At 37.6% G+C, this 20,613-nt stretch overlaps 1 protein-coding gene across 14 annotated transcripts in view; it reads right to left on the bottom strand.

Moving 5' to 3' along the window:
- The window catches only part of EPB41 (erythrocyte membrane protein band 4.1), a 98,276-nt gene that overhangs the window by 41,682 nt on the left and 35,981 nt on the right, over positions 1-20,613 (bottom strand). For 12 of the 14 annotated variants that reach the window (XM_083369066.1, XM_083369067.1, XM_083369054.1 and 9 more), the window contains exons 2-5: positions 6,537-6,993; positions 5,427-5,660; positions 2,815-2,919; positions 2,101-2,143 (exon numbers count right to left, since the gene is read on the bottom strand). In XM_083369066.1, the coding sequence (XP_083225192.1) occupies positions 2,101-2,143; positions 2,815-2,919; positions 5,427-5,660; positions 6,537-6,993 (839 nt within the window). Of the gene's footprint in view, positions 1-2,100; positions 2,144-2,814; positions 2,920-5,426; positions 5,661-6,536; positions 6,994-17,118; positions 17,422-20,613 lie in introns of those variants that run through there. The other 2 variants (XM_083369060.1, XM_083369057.1) reach the window with 2 other exon arrangements.

Raw genomic sequence — 20,613 nt, 5'->3', positions numbered from 1 at the left:
TGCAAATTATTAAATCATCATTCTTATCTTCAACTGACTGAAGAGCTAACAGACACTGAAAGGGATCTGGAAACCACAAGATCTCCATTCCTCCTTGACCGAATTCATTTCCATCAGTTTTGCTATAATTCACTCAGAAGATATGGAAATAACACATTATAAACATAAACATTCCAAGCAAAATTTCTCCAGTGTATTATAGACCAAAAATAAATTACAATAAAACAAACCTAGAATCTCTCTGCCTTAAAATAGTATCTTAATCCTATGCTTACCAGCTATAATATCACTTCAATTCCTAAAAATTAAATAAAATCACATTCAGGAGTCAACTAAATGTATATCATGGGCTTGTAATCAGACACCAATCTTTTGTAAGGAAAACAAAGACCAATCCGAACTGGAGGGGGTCACCATTCCAAGAATTAGTTTAACAAATGCTACGTTGCTGCTAAAATTGTACTTTTTTTTCTTTTTACAACCCTAGTCTAATCCCTTTATTTGGAATGGAGTCAGGGTAACTGAATGGAACTGAGTGTTTACTGGGTGGTTGCCCTTCTTGATGCCTATGTGGTGTTCGCAGCAGATATTTTCTCTTTACACCCTGATAGAGAGCCATCTGTCATTGCCTAGGATTGATCTCTTAAATTTCTAAATGGGAGGTGAGCATCTTCACCTTTAGGCCACATCTCGGGGACTAAAACTGTACCATTTGCTCAAAAAGGGAGGGAAAACCCTTGTTCAGAAGGAAAAAAAAATGGTCACAGCTAATCAAAGCTGCAAAGTCAAAGACCCCTGGTATATTATGACAAATTGTTCCTACGATGCCACCCAAATGCAGTGTATTTCCTTCAATACCTGCATATATTATCTGCAAGCCTTGTATTATGATCCTCACGACGACACCTACATGATGGATGTGGCTTTATCCCTCTATCCCAGCGGCCCCCAGTAATATGTAAGGAAGTAAAAAATATTATTAATCAACTTAAGTGTGGTAAAGCTTGGGGTTGTAATTGTATTCCTTCCAAGTTAATTAAATATAACTCTGATGGGCACCAGTACTGGCCTCTCTCTTTTCATATATTAACTGCACAGCTAAGATGCCAGAGAACTGAGGGTAACAATAATTGTTTCATGTAAAAAAGCATGACAAGACTGACTCACCTAATTATAGGTTAATTAGCCTACTGAATATCAATAGCAAATTATATGCTAGGTATCTATACACCAGAGTCTATATCTGGATAGTAAATGAGGAAATAATTGATCCCAAGCAAGTAGAGTGCCAAACAGGACTGTCTATTACAGAACACTGTTGTAAGTACTAGCTAATATATAAATCCAAGCTTATACATTCAAAATGTATGATTAATACAAACTTTTAGTTTCCTTCAATAAAATGCAAGGGTATAAAGCTGGCACAGCAAAAATGTGTACTGATAGAAACCCAGCTTTGCGCATGGAAATCATGGCTTGGTGCACATAAAATTAGAGTTCTAATACTTCATGCTCTAGGCTTGTTCTAAAACTATATTTCTTCTGCTTTCTTTGGACTAGTTCACAGCTCACTTGCCCAGATAGAATGAGAGCAAGTTCTGACTGGGCTCCTGCTCCGTGTCTGCAAGCCAGCCCCTCCAATTTGCGACACCACCCTTTTACTGTTGCATTCACACAATAAGCTAAGCCAACGATAAACAAACCAGGTATATTGTGATGGGTGAACCCAGCGACAAAGCTACAAATAATAATAATAATAATAATAATAATAATAATAATAATAATAATAATAATAATTTGGAAGGGACCTTGGAGGTCATCTAGTCCAACACCCTGCTGTGAGACCTCACAGTTTATTATAGCTGCAAGTTACCTGGACAATAGAATGAATTTTAAGAAATAAGCTACTGTACTTGATAAACTACAAAGCAGATCTTACTAATATATTTGCTGATTCCTTTCATCACTTTTTGATGACTCTATGGATGATCCATAGGCATTTCACCCTGAACCTTTTTAACAGCTACTTGTTTGAGGAATCTAATATCAGTTGTCTTTATTTATACATATCACTGTATTAAAAAGTCTTAATCCACTTACCATGAACCTGCTTTTTTATCTCTTTGGCAGCATCCAACCATGTCTACAAGAAAACAGTAAATATTTATCATCTGAAATGTTGAAAAATAACATCATGTGAAAATGTATTATTGCTGCATTAATACAGCACAAAGCTAGCATAGTAATAGAATAAAATTACAAATATTACTAACATGTTAACATAATCAAGATATTGACATAACTCCTGATGATCTTAAAAGATTTTCTAATAATAAAGTGAAATATAAAGAAACAATAAAATAAAATAAAATACACAGACACACTATCAATATTAATTGTTGCAGAATTCCAATTTTACAAGCCTGGAAATTTTTGGACAGTTTTCAAGTTGAAAGCAAAACACAACTACCAACTCCCCCCTCCCCAATTATATAAGCTCTCCATCTATGTATGTAGATATAGTATGTGCATGTACATTGGCCTGCTCAGAAATTTCAGAAGCCATTGGGGACAGGTGCTGTCCATGGTACTGATCTATCCAGAAGATCTTCTACCAGTATGTGCAAAATTATGCAGTTTAGTACCTTTCTGTGTTAGAGCCAATTTCTACAAATTTAGCAATGTCAGGTTGCATGCACTTTATCATCTGTTCTCCCAATAAAATTCAGTTCTTCCCCACCATTCCACCAAATTTAAGCAAATTAATTTCCTCCAATGACCTATTAAGAATATTTTTGTGTAAAGTTTTCTTACCTTAGATGTTGGGGTATCCCATATGGCCAGTCCAAAATAGTCCTCTTCCAAAAGGTTGAGGTGATCGCATACTTTCTTAAGAAGATCTTGTCCTTTGACATGTTTCTGTAGAAAAATACAAATAGTTTGGCATTTTTTCTATACAGAATTACAGATAATTATAGTAAAGGTTTATTTTAGCTTTGGTCCTAGGTGGGGGAGATAAATGAATGAATGAATAAATATTTCATGAATGGGCATACAAGCATACTTGAGACTCAAGTCTTTCTTTGATAAAAGCTGTTCATCATTTACTATCTATACTCTCTTCCCTGGGATAGTTATTTAAAGTATTGGAAGGTTGCAGTTATGTTTCCTTAGACTCCTCTTCTTTAAACTAAACATATCCAATTCTTATAATACAGTGTCTAAGCCTGTGACTATCTTTGCTGCTTTTCTCTGTATTCTAGTTCCTTAGCATTCATCTTGCCTTGTAGTGACAAAAAATTAAAGCAGTAATTTAAATGCAGTCTGACCACGTCAAAAGTTACGGGAATTGTAATTTCATCTACACCACACTGGTGCAGTCTGACCAGTGTAAATGCAGAGTGGAATAATCAATTCTATGATCTTGACATTATAATTCTGTTAATGCCACGCAAGACTACATGGCTCTTTTGGCTCATGCTTAATTTATGGTCTACCAAGACATTCAAATGCTGCTCACAAATACTATTGTTTGGCCAAGTACCACCCATTTGTACCTGTTTTCTTTACCTAAGGTTCAGAACCTTACATTTTTCATCACTGAACAGCATTTGTTGGACAGGGGCCAATATTCAAGTGTATAGTTCCTTCTGAACCTTGAAGCTATCTTCTGAAATGTTAGCAATTCTCCTAAATTCGCATACCTTTCTTCACATATTAGGTACAGATATTTAACCAATTGTGAATCTTGAAGTGAGTTACCCTGTGGTAAGATAGGCAGCCAATATATACATCATTAATGTTATTAAATGCCTTACTGAAGTCCAAGCACACTCCATCTATAGGTAGTCCGCATTGAACAATCACTTGTTCAACGACCATTCAAAGTGATGATGGCATTGAACAAGGGTCATTTATGGCAGGTCCTCATAGCTGCAACCAGGCTGCCACAGTGTTCCACTGGTCATGGGACAATTTGGGCAGTTGCGACCTACTTGCAATTATGAGGATCACACCTTCCCACAGTCATGGGACCAGCAGTGATTATCTTCATTACTAACTTCTAAGAAGTAGTCATTGGAGAAGCCATCAGTACATTGCAAATGGTAAGCACATGACCCCAGGATGCTGCAACTCTGCAGGAGTCACCTAACACTGTAAACTGGCAAGGCAAATAAAAATGACTTATTTGGCACAGCCTATTTTTAACAAACCCATGGAAGTTGTAGTAATCACTTGATACTAAAAAATTAGTTAAATGGACAGAACAACAGATAGTTGAATTATGGGTGGTTTATTTCATCTGTATTTCTCCACAATTTCATAAACCTGATTTTGGCTGATGGCCAAACTGTAAGTTTCCACTACAGTCTAAAGGTTATAAATCAATATAGGAGCATTCCTTGAGGCACTGATGGGTGGTTTTTTTTCTTTCAAGCATCAGCAAGCCTTTCCCTCCCAGCTCACAAACAGATGTCAGGCTGAAAGGATATAAAAAGCTGCTTTATATAATCAGCCTGTTGTCTTCTCTGCTAGTAGCAGTTCTCCAAGGACTTCAACCTAGGATCTTTAATCAAAGATGATACAGATGGAATGTAAGACAGTGAAATCACGATTTTACCACTGAGCCTCCCATATGAAAAAAGAATCTCCAAATTGGCGTTTTTGTTCAACTTCCATTCTCTACATGTAGAATTAAAGATTACACTTCAAAGGTACAGACACATAAAGTAATGGTAAAATAATATTAATAGCACTATTTTTAATACCACTATATAATAATGTAACATTCATACACTAACTAAAACATGTAAAGTCAATTAAAACAATGACTTTGCTCAATCAGCTATAGAAATACAGAAAACCTGGCCATAAATATGCATTTAGATTTAATTAGTGACTCAAAATATCAATGAACTTTTAAAAAGAACAGTAATACTTAATTCCCAATCTGTGCAACAGTCAAGCAAAAGGGACAAGGTAGTGTATCATATGCAACTTCTGTTATCCGTAGCTTTAAAGGTGCAACAACTATGTTTTTAGCTAGGCTCAAAGACGTCTGTAGTATGTTCCAATCAGTTCCTTCCATACCAATATTAAGTCACTTTGCCTTACACCCGATGTCATTCATTCCCAACATATTAAACATAAAAAGCCACTGATTGCTAAAAAAAATTAACCAAATTCCTGGGGCAAATTATAAAATAGTGGCTCCTCCAAACAGTTATTTTATCAATACAATTTTTTAAAAAATGAACTTTGTAATTTAAAGATAGGGTGGATTTGTTTAGGCTACTATAGGGAAAAATAGGGTGTTATATCATTTCAAAAAGATACACTGGATCAGGCCAATCACATTCTCCTCTCCCCCCCTCCATAATAGTTACAATTCAGAAAAACAATCAGTAATATATAAATATACTTACATCCACCGAACACTCAAAAATTGTATCATCCAGTAAGGTAATCTTGCAATGCATGCTATTCCGGGGTCTTCTTACAGTTTTGGAAGCACTCTTTAATTCTTTTTCCACCTTTCCCTTGTTTTCTTTTTTTTCACCTGTATTGGAACACTCCACCTGTTCTTTTTCTTCCTTAATTTCAAGATTTATGTCCTCTAGATCTTGGTCCTGATCTTCTCTCCTATCCTCTTGAGCAGGCTGAAATCATTAAAATATTCTAACATAAATAAAACATTTTCCTATGTGTTTATATTAGTATTTTATAAATCTTTATTACTTAAAATACTTCACAAGTAAAACATTTTAAAACCAGGAAACTCTTTAGCTGATTGATATGTGTTTGTGTGTGCATGTGCGTGCACGCATGCATGTACATGTATTAAACTTAAATGCCATTATATAGCTTTTCCAATATAATTTAAAATGTAACAAAATACCTTGTTCCATAAATTACACCTTAAAGATGTGAAACATTTCACAACTTGAACCTAAACAAACTTCTTCAAAATAAAGTTGTAAAATATGGACTAATTATTTTACAAATGTACATGCTGCCTACTGCCAAATGTCTCTAAGTGGCACCCACATAATCAGTAAAAACCATAAAGCAGCACCATAAAAAGTATCTAAAATCCGTATGCAAATGAGCAGCATGCCTCAACTCAAAAGGCAGTTTGTTTTCAATTATGGCTCGATCACTGGAAAAGCAGACATTTTGCGGATGTTAGACATATCCGTGCCAGAATTTAAGACAGGATGGGGACAACTGCAAGTATCTTTGACACAAGCTTTGTGACACTTTGTGCACCCTGAATTGGGACTGGAAGGCCCTGTTAATTCCTTGAATTGGAATTGGAAGGCAGTACAGCAGTTTCAATATTAGTGTAATAGAGCATTTATATTTTCCTGGGAATAAAACTCATGAAAGTCCCCATAAAAATATGTTCTGTTTTATTTATATTAAACTAAATTACTAAATAAACTATATTAAATTAAGGTCATATGAAGAATATTAAGAGGAATCTCCCTAGAAATCTAAGCAGCTGGAACGTATTACATTTACATGATATTTACCTGAGTTTCTGCACTGCTGAGTGAGTGAAGATCTAAAGATGGATCAGTCCTAAGTTCCGGTTCAGGAGCTGCTATTGGGGCTTTCAGCAAAATCTCTTCATCAAGATCAACTTCTATATCAGCCTCTTTCTGGTGTTCTTCACCAGGTTCTTTTGTTCCTGCCCCGTTGCCTTCTTCCTCTGATACCTGAGATTTGGGCCTCTTGAGGAGTGATGAAAATAAGCGTGACAGGCCACGAGTTTCAGAACTGCATTCTTTGTTCTTACTCTGATCCTCTCGGGTGGGTGTGTCACCATTGGATGCTTTCAGCTTCTTCTTGGATGGATTGTCCCCCTCGGGTGCTTTCTCCAGAAGATATTCCTGGGGACCAGGTTCAGCAACCACCTCCTCCTCTTTTGGGAGCTGCTGTTTAGGAGTCTCAGAATCTGCCACTAAACTCTTTTCAGTTGTCATGTTGCTAGTGGCAGAAAAAAAAATTGAAGACATGAAATACTAATACAAAGCAGGATCCAGGAAAAAAATACTAACATTTATAATTCATAAAAATTCTTTTCCAATGCATCATTTCAGTAAGTTGAGGTGTCGACTATATTTTTAATGTACTGGATGTGAATTCTTTGTAATTACAATATTCAGTTTATCAGGTACAAAAAATAAAATCCAATGCAAAATTTTAAAACTGAAGACTTAAGCAAGATTGCCAAAATTAACTTTGAGAGGTTTGTTGTATACTATATGGATTACTCTCAAGGTTTTCTGAATGCTTCTTACTTATAAAACAAAACAGTCTACTTGAAGATGGTTCACTAACACCTAGGCAAATGAGTATACTAACAGTACAGTGAAGAGCCATAATCAAAGGCATGTAAATTGGATGTTCAGTATTACAAAACCCACTATTTCTTGCCACACACTGAATTATGTTACCTATAATAAAATCAGGTTTGGGTGGTAATGTTATACAACAAAAGCACATATTTCTGACCATCTTATTTCTGTCTTTACTTTCCTCTTCCTGCTAACTTTGATAGAGGGGAAAAGCCAAGATAATTATGTCTCTGGAAGAAATACATATCAATATATCTAAAAGAACAAGAAATGCAGATTTCCTTCATCTTCTTTCCTATTAGACTCAAATACACTAGGTAGATGGGGAGAAATTATAGTAATTGATATTATTTAAAAAAATCACACTCAAGCTTCAAGTCCAGATCAAAATGTGATATGAAAATACAACAGAATCAAGAAAGTGAAAGGAGAGTAGCCATTTGTGAATAAACAAATGCCAAACAAGTTTATCAAACCTTGGGAAGTATTAGGTATATTAGAGTTCATCAAAACAGGTAATCAATGACTTAAGAATTTATTGTATTTGTCCAGGGAGAAAGTAAGGAAGACTATTTCTACTGATTTGATGAATAGCAGGTAACGACATATTCTTTCCACAATACTTTATTCTGAGAAATCATCCCTCAAAACAAGGCATATCTACCTGGCTGCCTCTTTGCTTTAGTATCTTGTTATGGAGGTTAGAATGAGACATCAGGTGTTCTTTCACTTCCATATCTTAGTCTGAAGGCTCTTAAAAATCTAAAAAGATTAAGCATTATATTGGCCTCTGCAGCTACTGAAGTGGAAATTCATGGACACCTTTACTATGTGTCATAAGAGGTCTAGACCTGCCTAGAAAACATTTTTTGGATCAAAGCTATTAAGGCAGAAGGCAGAAAGTGGTTCCACAAAACAGGAGAGAAAATATCTGAATACATTCTATCAACTACTCTATTTCTCATTTTGTTCTACAGAAGAGCTTCAAACAATAAAAGCTAAAAAATATGCAAAGCTAAACAAAACCCAACCCTTTTTTTCCCTTTACCAAACATTGTATGCCTTTAAGCAATGTAATTTTATCCCATCATACTGAGTGCTACTAAAATCTAATGAGCTTTACAATACTGCCTATATAAAACTATACATATTTCAGGGGAGAGAAGAAAACAGATTATCTTTCAGGTTTCTAAAGAAAGGATTTTGTTGGAAAGCGGCTAGTTTATCAAGTGATACCATGTTTAGCATAACTATATAGAAAAATAAGGTTATATGTAAATTACAGTAATTACCTATATAAAATATTTAGAGTTTTTATGAGTTTCACAAATATTAACTCAATAATGATGGCAGCTGTCTTGTAATGTAGTCCAAATTTCAGTCCTGAACTGGAGCTTTTCTCCAGATGTGGCACAAAATAGCTCCATGTGCATCTAACTAAACTATTGCCACTTAAATGGGGATAAAAAGGTAGATTTTCAAATTTTATATTTTAGCCTTGAAATCAGTAGACATTTTTATTAGTGTAAAAGCATACATGATATCATGCAACTGGAGGACTTACTATATAATACATTGCAGATTTCAATTCCAATGTCCTAAAACTATTTCAAATAAAAATGTTTGCAATTTGATTCTTCAGACCTGTAAAATTCCAACCTCATCCAATTGCATTAGTTGCCAAAGTTTATTTTTCTATGTTATAGTTAAATAATCTATCTGTGATTTCCATGAAAAGCAGTTTGAAAGTAATATAGAACTATAATAGTATAGAATGAATGCTGTTTGTTTATACTTTAGAAATTACATAGGAATGTAGAAGCTAAAAACCATTTCTGGAATACTATCCTGTCTAACACAACCATAGCTGTAATGCTGACTCCTTCCCTTTCACCTTGTGTTTAATACAAATATGTTTATATTGTGCAAAACTGAGAAACTGAGTTATACTTTGGGCTATATGCCAAAACAACTTGGGAGAATACCAGCCAAAATAGAATGTTTTTACAAATCCCTCTACCACTCAAACTTTGAAGTGGAGAACCAGATATATGCTTACGTGCAGCTAAGGCCATAATTGTTTTTTCAAAAAAGTAAACAACATAATCCCCAGGAGGAGGGATATTTCCCATTTTAAATATGGACACAAGACAACAATGTTTGTTTGCAGAGTTGTTTATACTGGTATATTAGTGAGATATGTATCTTTCAAACAAACTCCACCTAAGGTTTCAATTAAGTGAATGAATGTCTCCATGGTTTACTGAGAATTACATTATATCACAACATTTTCCAAATAAACGCAAGGAAAAATCCTGAAAGATACAGAGGCATGCACAACTATTTTACTGCAGGTACTCGACTTACAACAGACCATTTAGTGACCAATGGCACTGAAAAGTGGCCTTAACCATTTTTCACACTTATGACCACTGCATCATTCTCATGGTCATGTGATTTACGTTAAGATGCTTGACAACTGGTTCATATTTATGACAGTTGCAGTGTCCTGGGTTCATGTGATTACCTTTAGTAAACCTCTTACAAGCAAAGTCAATGGGGAAGCCAGATACATTTAACAACCGTGTTACCAACTTAACTGCAGTGATTCACTTAACCAATGAGGCAAAGAAAAGTCATAAATGGGGTAAAACTCACGTAACAATTTTTTCACTTAGCAACATAAATTTTAGGGTCAATTGTGGTCATAAGTCGAGGACTACCTGTATATCCTTATTGTACTTTTTTCTGAACTTTAAACCTCCTAAACCATATCAAAGGGCTCTTTTCTTTTCTATTTTGAAATTAAAATAAGATTAAAAAGTTGCTTTTCAGATTTTAAAATGGGAAATAATTATTTAAATTATGGAATGAATGATGCTAATGTAAAGAGGTGGAAAGCAAATTGCTCTTAAATCTGAAGAAATATTTTTGCTCTATTTGTGGTGTTATGTTCCTCAGTTTCACTCCAACATCAGTCAAGACCCCTATTAATAATATTAATATAATAGTAGCTCAGTCTAGAATAAATTCTCTTAGATACCATATTCATGCCACACTTAGTAGCCAAGATGCTAGGTTTTGATAGTGTAAACTTTGGTTTGATGGAGGTTGTTCACTGTAGTGTATTTCTCTTCTTACTCTTCTGAATTCTCCATTTTGAGATTTTTTTAAATACAAATCAGGTTAATGAAGAATGTCTCAATAAAATACTGGCTCCCGCCAGTTATTCTATTACACTTCCTTCATTATATATTATAAATACTCATCTATCAAATATTGAACATCTCTGGTAGTGTAATACTGTATATTTAATATAGCAAAATATAATGGTGTTTTTTTACTACTGTACAGATCTATTCAAGAAAATAAAGATTCTGTGGTTCTTAAAGGATAAAAAAATGCTTATCAAAAGTAATCCAATCAGAATTGAGCCATTTTATATTCAATAGCACATACTGCCACTATATAATTTTTCTCCAGCTATGCTACAATGAAAGCATCTTCATCTGTTGTCTAGTTGTCACTCAGGTTAATTAACTTAAACACGTTCTATTGAATTAAGATTCAGAATGTTCAGAGTAACAGAGTGGGAAGGGACCTTGAAAGTCTTCTAGTCCAACCCCCTGTCAAGCAAGAGACACATGGCTGTCCAGTCACTTCTTAAAAGCCTCCAGTGATGACCACAAGGGTTTTGATGTTTATAAATATTCATAAACAAATTTTATGTTTAGCTAGGGCAATTTTTTTCTTTTCATTAGAAAACTGTATTTGGAAAACTGGCCTCTTGAGTATTAAACGTGACAGTTAATGTAGCAAAGACAATAGGAAGTAAAAATATACCTAACCTTTGAAATGTTAGACCACACCCGTTACTGATGAAGCAACACAATTACGTTTATCTTTGGAAGCTGATAATTTACAAAGAAAATGTACAATAGTAATACAAAGGTTTTTTTTTCTTCCGATTGTGTCCGATTCTTGGAGACTGTCTAGACAAGTTCCTGTGGTTTTCTTGGCAAGGTTTTTAAGAAGTAGTTTGCCTCTTTCCTAGTCTTGAGAAAATGACTAGCCCAAAGTCGCTGGCTTTGTGTCTAAGGCAGAACTAGAACTCACATCTCCCAGTTTCTAGCCTGATGCCTTAACCACGACATTAAACTGGCTCTCTATAAAGATTTAATCAATGTATTTATAGAACACAAAAACATTTCTATTATTCAGTTATCAGGCTCTATTAAACACTTATTTATAGCTATTTAATGTCTAATATAACACTTAAGAGAGGTCATGTGATCACTATTTGTGAAATTCCCAGCTGGCTTCTAATAAGCAAAGTTAATGGCAGGAGCAGGATTCACTTAACAATCGTATGATTCACCTAGCAACTGCACTGATTCATTTAACAATTGTGTCAAAAGGGTCATAAAATCAGGCACAACTCACTTAACAATTGCCTTGCTTAGCAACAGAAATTCTGTTCCCAACTGTATTTCCTAGAATATACGGTAGTTTGAAACTTTAACCTTACAATGACTAGGCAGTTAATCTACAAGCATAAAATATAGACAAATGATCAACACACAAACAAGATTAATTGCTAATAGCAAGACTATTAGTTTTGTATTACACAAAAAGGGCTATAATTTGGCAGATATAAAGTAGTCTATGAAACAAAGATATTAACCCCTGAACTGTATAAGCTTTTAAGATAACTGAAATGACTACAAGTAGTCCTCAACTTACAAAAAGTGGAACTAGAAAATTTGTTAAACAGTGCAGTTGCTAAGCAAGCATCATGTGACTGCAGCAGATACAAATGGAGATCATGTGAACCCAGGATGCTGCAACTATCATAAATGCAAGTTGGTTGTCAAGCATCCAGTCCCAATCACATAACTGTGGGGATGCTGCGACAGTTGTATGTCACTTATTTCAGCGCTATTGTAACTTTGAACAGTTGCTAGATGAATGATTTGTAAGTCAAGTACTACTTGTTAAGTGATTTCGCACTGATAAAATTATTGTATCAATGGTCTGAGCTGTTCAGTTATCCTTCCCATTTCATAACAAAGCATTGTTAAATAATTTTTCCATAAACTACTTTCTATAATTCAGATTTTTAAAATCTTCTACCATTTCTTATGGTGACAATGGGCCAGTATTCACTAATCTTTCTAATATAAATATTAGATATCATTTATATCCACTTTTAATAACATTTGCATAATGAAGGAGATATTTAAAGTTTGCTCTTGATATCATAGAAAAGAATTTAAACGGTTGCAGAAGATGCTGTAAGCCAGTGTTGCTTGCAATAAGTAACAAGTTTAATAACGAAGCAAACAAACTTCACAGCTCAGAACTCTTTTCTTCAGTAAGGTCTTAAGTACACAGATGATTATGCTGTTACCTATTTAGTCTTGTCCGACTTTTGGTAATTTTATGAATCAGGTCTCTTCATATAAGTTTATTTTGAGAATACACTTGAAAATCTCAGTGCCAGCATCCCAAAATGACAAACATACAGATGCTCTAGACTAAATTTACTTCCTCTCTTTATCACCTTGTTTCCTGATAACATAGTATCTTATTTTTAAGGGGAGAACTGAATTATATTCTGCCTTTCATTTTGCCAGAGAGCCATATGATTATGAATAATTAAAATTCCATTCAACAATAACCTTGTATGAAATTCAGAATATATAGTTTTAAGAGTTTTACAAACAAAACCTCTCTCTGCTTATTTATAGAATTATACTGGTTATCTCCTTTTTCCCCTTATTATATCAAATAGTCAACTGTACTCGAGTTCCCTTAGCATTTTGCCTGCTTGCCTAATGAGTAGCAGTTAACCCTTTATTTCCATTTCACCAGAATAATAAAGTGTTATTTCCTCATAGATTACCAGTTTGTTTCCTCTAGTACAGGGGTATCAAACTCACCGTGTCACGTGATGCGTCGCAACATATTGTGACTTTTCTCCCCTTGTTGGAGCTAGGGTGGGCGCAGCTTCCGTGTGACACATCCGGCCCATGTGCAGGCAGTTTGACACCCCTGCTCTAGTACTAGAAATTTTACAAACTGTTTGCTTAGAAAGCTGTTTTAACATTACTGCTTCTTTTAGATAGGTAGCCCATCAGCTCTCCAAAGACTTGATAAGAAATACATACATTGAAGGGAAAACGCATGTGCTAAGAATAATGCATGAGGCAGTGGCAACATCATGTCAAACATGTAAGTTAACTCTCAGACAAGTTGCACTGAAGTATATGAGTTAAGTGTATGCCTGAAACATTCCAATACCCCTGACCACAATCTGAGTAAGGCACTCATCAAAAAAACTGGTACTGAGATTGAAAATCAATGTGACTTAAATTCAATACTACTTTCTTCAAATTGCTAATGTGATGTATCAAAAAGTTAATATAAATCCGCAACTACAATCTAGTAATTAAAAACATGGGGCCATGAAAAACCAATACCAGATATATGAAAATATGTAAAGGTAGTCCTCAACCTACAACCATTTGTTTAATGACCAAAGTTACAATAGCACTGGAAAAAGTATCCTATGACCATTTTTATACAGACGATCACTGCTGCATTCCCATGGTCATGTGATCAAAATTTAGGTCCTTGGCAACTAGCATGTATTTATGATGGCTGCAGTGTCCCAGAGTCATGTGATCACCTTTTACAATCTTCTGACATACAAAATCAATGGGGAAGCCAGATTTACTTTAACAGCTGCATTACTAACTTAACCTAGTTAACACCTGTACAAGAAAGGTTGTAAAATGGGAAACATGATTAACTTAACAATTTTCTTGCTTAGTTGAGGACAACCTATATTAAAGGTGTAACTTGACACCCTTTCTAAAAGGAGCTGGCAAGTAGTATGTTCCTAAGGGGAGCAAATACTTTAAAGATTACAACCAATACATTCAATCAAATCTGGTAAATAATTTGACAACCAGTACCAAAGTGTAAATATTGGAGTGACTTGATCACTGTATTCTGCTCCAGTTAGAAAGCCAGTTTGTAGCAAATGAAGTTTTCAGATGCTCTCCAATTACCTACTGTAACACACTGAAATAGTCAAAATATGTTATTAGAGCATGAACAAATGCAACTAAGTTGTATTTCATAGTAGTCATCATCTGTTAAGATTAAATGCTATCAAGTCCAACTCTATCATTTGTGTCTTTGGCAAAGAATTTTAAGTAGCTCTCATTGTCCTGGAAGATATGAGATTTTTTTTCATATTGCTGCCTCTGAATTTGGAATGACCTAGTACAGGGCCGGATGCGTCATGGTGAAACCACGCCCACCCCATTGCCAGCAATGTAAAAAAAGTCACGATACAGCATGTGACATTGAGAGTTTGACACCCCTGCCCTAGTACCTTATAGTAAGAAAAAAAAGTATTTTTACACAGTTCCTTAATTATGCAATTTCTTACTGGTATCTTCAAAAGAGTATTAAAGTACACATAACAAATAAGTTACCTTGAAGGATAAGTTACTCATAACAAGCACCATATATTTACTTATCCCTCATCTGTTTAAACTTATTCCGGTTCTCCTAATTTTATATTTATGACATTCAAAGCCTCATAAAGTTGTTTATAAAAGGTTAGGCCTAATCAATATTGAATCATCTACTAGCATACAGTTGTAGTGTTGAAAGACTATAGTTGGAATTCTCTTATTAACCCAGAATTACATCATTAAACAAAACTCTGACAGCTGCCACAACTGATAACACTGCCAGTGAACTTAAGACAAACTGGGTAATTTTTTTTACCCACTGACTGTTTGGGGAGGGGAATCTTTCCTGAAATCAGAATTGAAATACTTCACCAAATTAAGGTTAAATTATTTAAGAATAAGCTTTAAATCCAACATAAGTGAAATGTGTTCAAGGCATATAGTAAAGTGAAAGCTACAAATCATATTATGCTCTTAACATTTGACTGGAACGTTTATGGAGATTCTCAGTCATCCAGATCATGGTTGTCCCAAAGATGCTTTTCAAAAGGCAACTGGACTGTTTTTTCCATGAAGACATTTTGCTTCTAATCCAAGAAGCTTCTTTCAGTTCTGGAATATTTATTAGATAATAACAGCTAAATAATAGTATATCCAGTGGGGTTAACATTTCTACAAACAACACAAAGCAACTGAAGTACTTTAACTATTTACTATTATATTAACATAACCAATCCTGTGCCCAAAATCATTTGCAATACATAGGTATACAAGCTTAAACCTTGGTGACTCCACAAAACATTTCACGACCTTTGGTAACTACCAGTGGTTTGTCACTGACTTTATCTGGGATTTTTATACTTCCCAGGTTATGGCATTTCTCCATTTAAGTACTAACTTTGCTTAACTTTCTGAGAGCAGCCAAGTTCAACCAGGTTTGGCTAATACATGCAGTGGTTCATCAAACTGAATTTAAGGCAACCATAGCTAAGTGAAAACTTACTAGCTTTTTTTAAAAGTGATCTGGGTACTTTTTAACTGAATAGTTTCTATTACAGTAACCAACGTATGGTTTTGCAATGAAAACAATACTTGTAAATGCAAGAAAACCAATCACAAAATATAACTTGGTTGCAGTTCCCTATACCATCTCAACGTTAAAGTTTGTACAACTATCACAATCTTGCTTAAAGAATCACCTATCCTATTTACCATAAATTTATCATAAATGAAAAAGAATTCATACTGTTATCTCATTGAACAACTTTAAAGGTGTTTTTTCAAAATCTTACATCTGGTATAGGATCCTTAGACCTTTAGAAAAACTTACAACAAAAAGAAATCAAGCTAAATTACAATAAGACAAAATCCCCCCCCCCCTTTAACATATAGAACCGAAATAAGAGACAAACAAAACGTTGCATGAGACAAACAAAACGTTGCATTTAGGACGTATGACAATTAAAGCAATCTAGCGTCAGTTATTAACATTAAACGGAAATATTTAATCAGGGCTATCAGTAGGCCTTTATCATTTTTTATTTTGAAATCCGTGAGGTTGCTGTCAGAAACAAGAAGAGGAGCTCCAAGGAACGGCGTTCACCTCCTCTCAGCACGCAAGAGATTTCCTGTACCTGATCAGCTTTGTCTCTCTCTTCCTCCCCCCTCCCCAAAACGCTTACACAACTGCAGACGGCTCCTCCCCCCCCCCCGCAAACTCAAAACTGTCACCGCTCTTACCTTTGGTGCCATTACAAAAAAGAAAAAGAAACCCCGGGAAGATGCAAGATCTGAGAGACGGTCTCCCCGCCAGCCAACTGACCAGGGATAATAGAAATGGAAGGGGAAGAGAGCGGGAGGCTAACGCGGAAGCTCGCCCTTTTAATCTTTCAACCTCGTCTCTCTTTCTCTTCACCCCCCCCACCCCCCCCCCCGACGACACTGGCGCGCGCGCTCCTCAATCCCAACGCGCTCACCTCACTGAGTCACACCGTTTTCCGTCGTCCCATAATCCCCTCCCGTCCTCTGACCGGGAGGCGGCGGCGGCTGCTGCTCAACACGCTTCTTCTTCTACCTCCCCCCCCCCCAAGACAGCCCCGGCTCGCCATGCACCCCCTTCTCCTCCGTCCCACACCTTCGCTGCCCCCCCACCGCCCCCCCCCACCGCCACAGCCACCCCTCACCGCAACCAAAGCCGGACGCTCCTTTCGCACCTCAGAGGGAGACGCCGCTTTCAAACCGCCCGGGCAAAAGGCCAACGGCACCTGAGCGCCTCGCGGGGCCGTCCGGCAGCGGCCCCGCCCTGCCGGGGGAAGAGAAGAAGAGTCGGTCGCTTCTCTCGCGCTTCGCCTTCTCCGGTCCCTCGGCCGTCCAGTCAGTCGGCCAACCTCTCTCTCTCGGCCAGCACGACGCACCTCGCTGAGGTAAAAGCGGGGAAGCAGAAGAAAAGGGGCGCAGGACGGAAGCCGCTTGCGTCGCCGCCTCTCCCCAGGTGGGGATGCTGGAGGCCGATAGCCTTTCGCGAGGGCGCCGGCAGTGGTTGAAGGCCGCCCCCGCCGCCTCCTCCTCCCCCCCCCCGCGCCCCAGACGGTCTCGCCGCTCGGCTGGCTCTCGTTCAACCGCGCTCTCGCTCCCCTTCACCCAAGCTCTCCTTTCCTTCCCCCCCCCGCGCCCCATAACATAGTAGTAAATTTCTATTGGCGGAGAGGAGTAGGCGGAGTTCCTCAGGAGCTCAGCCATTGGCTCTCGGCAGTGGAGAGGGAGGGAACCAAACGGAGCGAGAAGGGGTGGGGGGGAGAAAGAGAGAGAGAGAGAGAGAGAGGAGAGAAGACTGTGTGGCGGCCAGGAGGACGAGGCGGCGCGGGACGCGCGGAAGGCTTCGTGGCAGACGGAACGGCAGCGGCGAAAAGGAAAAAAAACGCAGGATGAGAAAGGCGGCAGTGGCCGCGGCGGGGTGTGTGTGTGTGTGGGGGGGGGTAGATAGGTAGCGAGCGAGAGTGCGCGCGCGTGTGGCTCGCGCCCTCTTCAAAATAAATGACTCCCAACGGCCATCTGGGTCAGTTATGAGGAAAAGGTGCGCGCGCAGGCGCGCTCTCTTTTATTTTTACAACCCCCCTCCCAATTTCCATTCCCGCTCTGGGAGTTGCGGCCTTTTCTGTGGGTCGCCCTGGGGGCTTAACCTGCTTTTTTCTTCTCTTTCCCCCCCCCCCCCCAAAAAAGGAAGATAACAATGGCTCGTCGGCCCCGACGTCTTTATCCAAAGGCGGGGCTGACAAGGTGTAATAATAGCAAGAGCTGAGGGGACGAAGGGAGCGAGGCATCCAATGGAGGAGAAGGCTCAAGCGCTGCGTCAGATGCAAAAAGCAGCTCAGCTTAAAGCGTTCGGCGTCTGCAGGAGAAGCTGAACCCCGCTTTACTCGATTAATCCAGCTTCCCGTGGCAGTCTCCGCACGCCTTAACACTAGATTTAGATTTTATTAAGATTTATATACCGCCCTTTCCCGAAGGACTCAGGGCGGTTTACAGGGCATTTTAAAATCATATCAATATAAAATACAAAGTTAAAAGAGAATTAAAAGATTAAATTATCCCTGAAAATAAAACCCCAGTTAAAATTCTCAGCCAGGGTCAGAGAGCTCAAAGCTCAAACTAAGCCCTTGAGCTGCTAGGTCCACTCGACCCAAAAGGGGAAAAGGTGGTGATTATCTAGTGAAGGATTCAGGTTTAAGAAGCAAACCGTTTCCCCCCCCCCCCCCAAAAAAAGTCGGCCTACTGTTTTGTTTTTTTGTTTTTTTAAAAAAACCGGTTTTTCCAAGCATTTGGCATAGAGGTACACTGCCCCTGAATGTGGAGGCTCCGTTTCTTTGGCTTTTGTTAAACCTGTCACCTCACTTGACTCTGATCTGCACTATATATCCTATATCCATTTACCGTGTATTCTGTCAAATCCTTTCTTTTGTCTGCCGCACGTCAGGTTTGATAAGTACCTTCTATCAAAGCTGCCAAATGGTGCTGGATTCTGTGAGAAAATAATCTTTTAATTGCATCGGTCCTGAATTCCTCATACAATCTTGCACCATTTGGTAGCCTTGATAGTAAGGACTTAATGCCTAATATTGCTATACCCAACATGACAAATTACATATAGTCCTCAAGTTTGCAACCATTAGTTTAGGCAATTGTTGGAAGTTACAATGGGTGGGAAAAGTGACTTGCAATCTTCGCACTTAAAACTGATTCCACAGCACTTCTGTGGTCACATGATAAGAATTTGGGTGCTTGGTAACCAGCATGTACTTAAAACAGTTACAGCATCATGGATCATGTGATCACCATTGATGATCTTTCCAGTCAGCTTTCCCACTAGCAAAGTATATGGGGGAAGTCAGATTCACTTAAAAACCACAGCAAAAGATTGCTCATGACTCATTTAATAACTACCTCGTTGACAGATGTTCCAATCCCAATTGTGGTTATAAAACAAAGGATTACCAGTATCTTGGGGAGCAACTACAATGTCAACAGTGCTTCATACTATAAAGGGGCAGAGCCTCCCTCCTATTGCATTTTACTTCTGCAAGCTCCTTGAAACAAATATCTACAGCTTTCTTTGCTATGGCATCATAACACAAGTTAAACACCAAGCAATAACGGCTGCACATATTTAAGTTTAGCATATGCCTTTTTAAAAAGTCATAAATCTGAAACTAGCTTGCTCAACGGAAGGAGGAAGTTGTAAAATAAGGCTTTCATGGGGAAAAAACAGCTTCTTATCACATATTTGCTCTGAAGAGTGCTGTACTAAAGGCACACACACATTGGGCAGCTTAAGAGAGATGCAGCTGGCCTTCCTGCTATAGCAGCAAAAGGTGTTGCATGAGTTTTTTAACTGTGTACAGGTAGTCCTCAACTTCCGACTACAATTGGGACTGGAATTACAGTCACAAGTTGTGGTCATAAGTAAGTTGGACCTGATTTGACAAGTTTTATGCTGGCCATTAAGCAAATCATGCAGTTGTTGAATGAATCCAGCTTCCCCAATGGGTGCTTTGTCACTGCAGGATGCTGCAGCTGGTTGTAAATGCAAGCTGATTGCCAAGTGTGGCAGTTGAGATCATCCGACTACAGGGGTGGGGCAATAATCATAAATGAAACTACAGGTTGTAAATCACTTTACAACTTTGAATCATCATTAAACAAACAGTTGTAAGGCAAGGGCTATCTGCATTTTTCACATTGGTGACATATGAAAAGGATGCATCCCCTTATCATAGGCACCTGGTGGCTCTCTGTAGTATGTGTCACAGCACAGGAGATACTTTACTCCCAGTCACTGAGCATTAAAACATCCATGGCTTCTGCTTCACGAAAAATGGGGGAAAAGTTCATGTATACACATACACCTCCATGAACATATCAACACTGCAATCCAATGATCTCTTTTTTCCTAACACCTTTACCAATATTTATAAACAGCATGCCATTTACTACGCACAACAGTTAAAAAAACAAAAATTCCAGGATTCTTAATATGGAAAGGTTATTACAATGGAAAAGAATTAGAATTCTTTTCCATTGTAATATCCTTTCCATATTGTTCTTTTAATCTTCCTTTTACATACAAGGGAAGCTTAATCTCTCATACTGGCTTTGCATACTGCAGTAATCTATAAATCAAAGTATATAATGGTTGGGTTGACGCAAGACAGTAAGCCAAAACCAAAATCAATAAACTATAGATTTGTCCAATATGTGAACAG

This window comes from Vipera ursinii (genome assembly GCF_947247035.1).
Source record: "Vipera ursinii genome assembly, chromosome: 9".
NCBI classification, from domain to species: Eukaryota; Metazoa; Chordata; class Lepidosauria; order Squamata; family Viperidae; genus Vipera; species Vipera ursinii.
This window is presented reverse-complemented; position numbering and strand designations above follow the sequence as displayed.